Source organism: Medicago truncatula, chromosome 5, assembly GCF_003473485.1.
Source record: "Medicago truncatula cultivar Jemalong A17 chromosome 5, MtrunA17r5.0-ANR, whole genome shotgun sequence".
Taxonomy (NCBI): Eukaryota; Viridiplantae; Streptophyta; class Magnoliopsida; order Fabales; family Fabaceae; genus Medicago; species Medicago truncatula.
In genome coordinates, this window is record NC_053046.1 from 33,323,820 (window position 1) to 33,330,460 (window position 6,641).

The 6,641-nt window shown below is 33.6% G+C and overlaps 1 protein-coding gene and 1 pseudogene across 1 annotated transcript; both read left to right on the top strand.

Annotated features, from left to right (window-relative positions):
• Positions 1-1,688: 1,688 nt before the first annotated feature.
• LOC11423431 (F-box only protein 8) lies at positions 1,689-5,016 on the top strand. Its single transcript, XM_039834136.1, has 4 exons — positions 1,689-2,758; positions 3,569-3,777; positions 3,887-3,993; positions 4,938-5,016. The coding sequence occupies exons 1-3, from the start codon at positions 1,759-1,761 to the stop codon at positions 3,929-3,931; spliced, it is 1,254 nt and encodes a 417-aa protein (XP_039690070.1). The 5' UTR covers positions 1,689-1,758; the 3' UTR covers positions 3,932-3,993; positions 4,938-5,016.
• LOC112422160 (ATP-dependent zinc metalloprotease FTSH 4, mitochondrial-like) lies at positions 4,723-5,940 on the top strand (annotated as a pseudogene).
• The last annotated feature ends 701 nt before the right edge of the window (positions 5,941-6,641 follow it).

The following is a 6,641-nucleotide window of genomic DNA, read 5'->3' on the forward strand; positions in this document are numbered from 1 at the left end:
CTCCAATTTTCTTCATATCTCCTAATTTTGTACAGATTTGCAGATGAAACAAAGAAAAGAGGATAAAACATAATATAAATTAAAACAAAGAAAATGAATTGAAAGACTGAGAATCAAAACACTGCGCATATCTGTTCTTATAATCGGTGCTTCAATGGAGTAATCTTCTCGTGGGAGTGGTGTTTCTCTTGCTTAGAGACTATACGTGGATACAGATAAGGACGATGGGTTAAAGGATAAGGTCTTGTGTATTTTTTAAGCCATAATTTATTTATTATGGTACACTGTTTGTTTATAATGGGTTATTTTTTTTTTTTTTTTTACATCTTTTGAAGCTTATATTGTATTAAAAAAAATCACCCAATTGAACAAAAAAAACTACTCTTATAAATTGATAGTATTTTTAAATGAATTTTTTAAACAATAAAATCCATTTATGACAAGTTGGAAATAATCATCTAATGAGAATGAGACATTTACTTTTAAATACAACTAAAAGGATAGTTTAGTCATTACACCTTCAAAATCAATTTTGATTCAAACTATTCAAACAACATCAACATAAGAATCACTTTTGAATAAGTATATCAAAACAAAAATCAATTCACATCTAACTTACTTTTAACCAAAATCAATTCTCTCAAACTCAATTCTATCAAAATCAATTCTCTCCACCACTATACCAAACACACACTAAGTTGTTTGTGACCTCAACTTGTTTTAGGTAAAGATGTGACGTAGAAAATCCATCTTTGACAAATTCTTTAAAACCTATTTTAGATACACACTTTGGTGACATGAATTTTCTAGAAGAGAGAAAAATTTATTCAATATAATATAATTATATTTAACGAGTCTAATCTACTCTGAGAAATTTTCGATGGAGATCTAAACAAAAAAAAAAAAAAAAAAAAAACTATATCAAAGTAAACTTAGAATTAAAATGAAACTCTGAAAAGTGATTGAGAAATAATATTGAACAAAACACAAATATATCTAGATTCATTCCAAATATATATTGAACAAATATATTGAGAATCTCCTGGCTTAGCAAAAAAAAAAAATATCCAGATTCATTCCAAATATATATCGAACAAAAATTTCATTTCAAATCAAAAGTGTAAATATATTGTCTCAAAATATATTGAAGAAAAACTTTTCTTAAAATTAAAATTGTAAAATTGAACAAATATTTTTATTGATTATTTTTTACATATATTTGGATTGGTTTCCAAAATATATTAAACAAAACTTTTTACTTCAAATTAAAAGTGTAAATTTTATTTTATTTTAGGGGAAAAGTATTAATATATTGTTTCAAAATATATTGAAAAAATATTTTTCTTCAAATTAAGAGTGTGAAATTGAACAAAAAGTAAACTTAGAATTGAAATGAAACTCTGAAAAGTGATTGAGAAATAATACTTTTTTTTCCCGACAAAGTGAAATAATAACTCTCAACAACTTAGTAAGAAATCCTTTTACATGCAATTTTTATATAGTTATGATAGTAAGCTACTTGTTTTGGCTAGAACTTTTAAAAATATGGTTAAAAAAAAAAATAGTCTTCGTTGGTATGTGTAATATCATAACCAATTAAACTATTACTTAACCCTTAAGTCAATGGATACTATCTCTTAAAAACACGGTTCTTCTATATTATAATCAATCATTCCCCTATCTCTCTCTCTCACCGGAACCCTAAAAAAACAGTATTACTATTCTTGGATCCACTGCGGTAATCTAATATCAGCTTCAATGCCTTCCAATTCTGCTTACATTCACGAAGATATTGCCTTCTCTATTCTATTAAAACTCCCCATTAAATCTTTGAAACGATTTGAATGCGTACGCAAATTATGGTCTCACCTTACCGAAGACGAAGACTCTCCTTTCATGACTATGTATAGCAACAATCTTCTTTTATCTCAACCTTATGACGGTGATACATCTCTCCTGATTAATATGTGCCCTCGATTAGAAAGGTTCCATTCTCTGTCTGGTGAAAGGTTTGCGAATAGGGTCAGTTTAATTAATCCAATTCAATCCGATTGTGAAGCACTTCAAATCATTGGCTTTGGGAGTGTTAATGGCATACTTTGTCTCCAATATGGAGAAACAAGAATCTCACTGTGGAATCCAACTACCAACGAATTCAAGGTTATTCCTCCTGCTGGGACACGTCTTCCACATATTGTTCATAAATTTAAATCTAAACTGGTTGATCCCTTTTACATTCAGACTACGATTCATGGATTTGGTTATGACTCTGTTGCTGATGACTATAAGCTCATTTGTCTTCAATCATTTGAACCATATTACTTTTATAATGATAAGCAACGCATGAAACAGTCATTGTTGTTGCAACATAAATCTCTTCAACCCTTTTGGATGATTTATAGCTTAACAAGTAATTCGTGGAAGAAACTCTATGTCAATATGCCTCGTTCTTCACCAACTTTTCAGTTGGAATATTACCATGGAAATCACCGACTCTATATGGATGGAGTGTGTCATTGGTTGTCTCTCCCGACTTCAGGAGCATGTATGGTATCATTTGACTTGAACAATGAGACGTTCTTTGTCACACCCATACCCTCCTACATTCTTAGGGTTAGACGTCGTGCATGGCAACAATTGATGGTGGTGAATCACTCTATTGCCTTGGTCTCTTTACCTTATCACAACACACAAACTTACCATATATCAATTTGGGGTGAAGTTGGTGTGAAGGAATCATGGATCAAACTCTTCACTGGTGAGAATCCTTGCACTCTTGTTGAGTATCCTATTGGACTCGGTATGAATGGTGAATTAGTCTTCGCAAATGAAGACAACAAACTACTTTTATTTGATTTAAATACCAAGAAGATTGTAGAGCTTGGTCTTAATAGCGAATTCAAAATGGGTTTTCATCAGGTTAACTTTTATATAAGAAAAGCCTTCTTCCAATCAAAAAGAATAAATAATTAATTATTATTTGTCCCGTTTTACTCATGATTGTGGTTATTGACGTTTTACCTTTCGTAGAAGTGGCATGTCAATTGCTAATATCAAAATTATTTATTATCAAGTATTTGAAAGACACATTCTAGTTGCCTAGGCCATTTGCTTTCCTTTTTTATGCCTGCATATTCTTCTTTGTAAGTTCAATATTAATACAAAAATATATTGTTTGTGCCTGTTAAATTCTTTAAATTCGTGACCTTGATCCATGCAATTTGGTTAAATTAAGTCACACCTATGCAATTTGGTTTCAGTACCTTGCTCTTGATTAGAACTCGTGACCAGATTGAAACTTTTGTTGCTATTAGATTTTTGTTGTGTTCTCTTCACTAATAGGCATTTCATGGACGTGGGAAATCAATAATCTTAAATAGATCCATGTTGGAGTCTGCAGAAATCAAAACTTGGCATTGTAATTGTGCACTTGTCGAAATTTGTTATTCTACTTCTTTTTCAATCAGCTCTTTGAATATTCCTTTCTTTTGCTTATTTTACCGACCACAAAAGTTATAACCTGAGGTATATGAATTTTCAACTATTTCCAATTCAACAAAAAAAGTAGAAAGTGGCATAGGTGGAGTTGCTGCTCTTACAAACGTCGGAGAACCTACAAGTGGGATTCTTGGAACTGCAAGTGCTCCTACTGATATGGTTGCTGCATTAGAAGGTGGAAATTTCAAAGAGCAGCAATGGCATACAATTTGGTTTATTGCAGCGGCCTTCCTCTTGATTTCTTGTGTAGGCACATCGTGTATAAAGGAATCAGAAAAGGTATTACTGTGTCATTGTAACTCAAACCACTGAGCTTAATTCAATAGTCAATCGGATTTTGATTCGCTCATTCTCTGTTTTTTTTTTTATATCACATTTATGTACGAAGAAATGCAGCCAAGTGTTGAGACAAATACTAAACTTAGCGATGTGAAAGGTGTAGACGAGGCAAAAGCTGAACTTGAAGAAATTGTTGATTACCTAAAAGATCCTAAGGTTGAATTTTCCAGCATTAATCTATGCCTCTCTAGCATGAAATAGTTATTTGATTTACATGTTTCCTAAGCTATTCCAATCTCGTTGATTAATTATTTGATACCACAAGAAGTTTTCTTATTCTTTGGGCGTTGATATGTTGATACAAAGTTATTAAATAGTGATCATTCTTTTGTTGACGAGAAAAATGCCGTTTTAATGCAAACAGAAAAAAGTAAAAGTTGTTGAGAATTCAGTTCTATTGCTTTGGATAATAATTCTAAACAACTTGAATATATATAGCACACACACTTATCCTTAGGTTTCTATATGCTTCCCTGTCGTTTTACCTTAGTTGGACTGAGTAAGTAAGAAGAATAAATGTAAGGAGAGTGTGGCGGCGGCCGTTGACAGAAAAGCGGTAAGAAAAAGAAGAAAGGGGTTGCATGATGCTTTCTGACCAAATTGAAATCAGTTCTGTTTCTTCAAATTTTGAAATGCTGCTGCTGTTAATTAATTATGTTTTTTTTATATATATTTATTTCTCCTTTTTATTTGTTATGCTGCTATTTTTTCTCTTTTGCCAATGCTGTATGTTAATCCCCTTTGAAATCAATGTTGTATTTACTTTCTTTCTTACTTCTCAAGTTATATTATATACTTTTTTCACGGCCACATTTTGGCCTGTATTGTTCTGTATTTTTCACGTGTGCAGTGCATGTACTATATTGGTGCAAAGCATTGTGTAGTATGATTTCCTTAAGCTTTGTTCAGGTGTCTGCTGGATACTTCACATGAGCTAACTGCCTAACACCGGGGATACTTTTTTGATATATGTATATTTTCAAGTTTTGTAACTGTGAATGTGCAAAATTGTGATGTAGTAAGGACATGGAATATAGAATTGTTAGAACTTGGAAGTAAACTTTGAACGTGTGTGTGTTTCTTACTCCAATACGATACAGGTTCTGAAGGGAGATAATGTTGATCTGATGACCATTGCTCGGTTTACCCCTGGGTTCTCTGGTGCTGACCTTGCAAACTTGGTTAATATTGCTGCCCTGAGGGCTGCAAAGGATGGTGCCAAAGCCGCGAGCACACATGATTTAGAGTTTGCACAGGAGAAGATTGAGGGTAAGTCAGTTGTTACATCGGAGGAGTTAAGAAAGAAGATTGCTTACCATGAATCTGGTCATGCCTTAGTTACAATTTATACTGATGGTGCGTATCCTGTTCGCGAGGCAACTATCGATCCACGTGGGGTGAGTCTTGGAATGGTTTCTTATTTGCCTCCTGACAAACAATCGGACCAGTCCTTCCCGTAAACAGATGCTTGCCAGACTGGATTGTTACATGGGAGGCCGGGTTGCTGAAGAGCTAATTTTCAGACAAAGTGGAGTTACTGCTGGTGCATCCTCAGATCTTTTGAAGGCAACTACTCTGGCCAGGAAAATGGTTACCAAATATGGTATGAGTACTGAAGTTGGACCTGTCAGTCACAGTTACTTGGATAAGAGGAGAAGTATGAGCTCAGAAACTAGGCTGCTTATTGAGAAAGAAGTGAAGAATTTGCTTGAGAGAGCTTACAACAATGCATAAATTATTCTAACCACCCATCAAAAGGAGCTTCATGTGCTTGCAAAGGCTCTTCTGAAGAATCAGACACTTACAGGACGTCAGATTAAAAATTTACTTGCAAATGTCAAATCCCGGAAGAAGTGGCAGTCACGTGTAGTCAAAGCTCAGGGAAGTTCACAGTCCAATCCAGCAGCTGATGAGGCCGAGGCTTCGGATGCCACAGACCATGTAGCTGCAGTTTCGGGTGCCACAACCAATGCAGCTGAAGCTGGACCTTCTACTGCTGCAAAGGCTCAAGGAGTTGACGCAGTAGAAGGGCCGGAGGTACACAACGACCAGCAGGGGCTCCCTCCCATCCAGCCTTCTTAGGTATGAAAGGAGCGGCAATGTTCTTCAACAGTAAAATAACAATACGTAGAATCGTTTATTGTTGCAAAAACCATCTCATTTGTTTGTATAAAAACCATTACCAATCATCTTTTAGAAAAACAGAATTGGAAATAAAAACAAATTGACACTAATAAATCTGGACTGAATATGAAATTTTAGGTAAATTCCCTTGGGATGGTTTCATGTAAATTCCCTTGTTACTTTAATATAGAAAATCTTGCCTCTCCTTATTCATTCTTATTTACTCTTGCCTCTCTTCTTGAGAAGAGAAAATCTTCAATTTTTTTACTGAGTAAAAGCAATTATAAAAATGACCAACAATTTTAATAAACACTTATATTTACTCTCTGCAAACATTTATGGTTTGCAGATACTTTTTGGTTCTTGGATTTTGTTTATCTTTGATCTTTAACTTCTTATTTTCTTCAGAGTTTGAAGTTTAAATTAAGTACTTCCTCAAATTCTTGCTGAAAACAAATTTGTTCCAAAAGGTTTGTATTCAGTGGAAGAGAGATCCACATACTCTCATGTTGTCACGAGTCCTCTTTTTTCTTTTTTAACTTTGTTTGTAACTTTGAACTAGCCATCCTTTCTTCCATATTTTGCTTTAGATGAAAGATAACTTTGCTTTACATGAAAGATAACTCACAAGAAAAATAATTTTTTGATATTTTTTCATATTGGAGAGCTAAAGAGTAAGT

Bases quoted from the DNA above. Each gene is read 5' to 3' on its own strand.
- LOC11423431 (XM_039834136.1), top strand. From the start codon at position 1,759: ATGCCTTCCAATTCTGCTTACATTCACGAAGATATTGCCTTCTCTATT. The intron at 2,759-3,568 runs GTGAGAATCCTT...CAAAAAAAGTAG, and splicing joins ATGGATCAAACTCTTCACTG to AAAGTGGCATAGGTGGAGTT. The intron at 3,778-3,886 runs GTATTACTGTGT...TTATGTACGAAG, and splicing joins GTATAAAGGAATCAGAAAAG to AAATGCAGCCAAGTGTTGAG.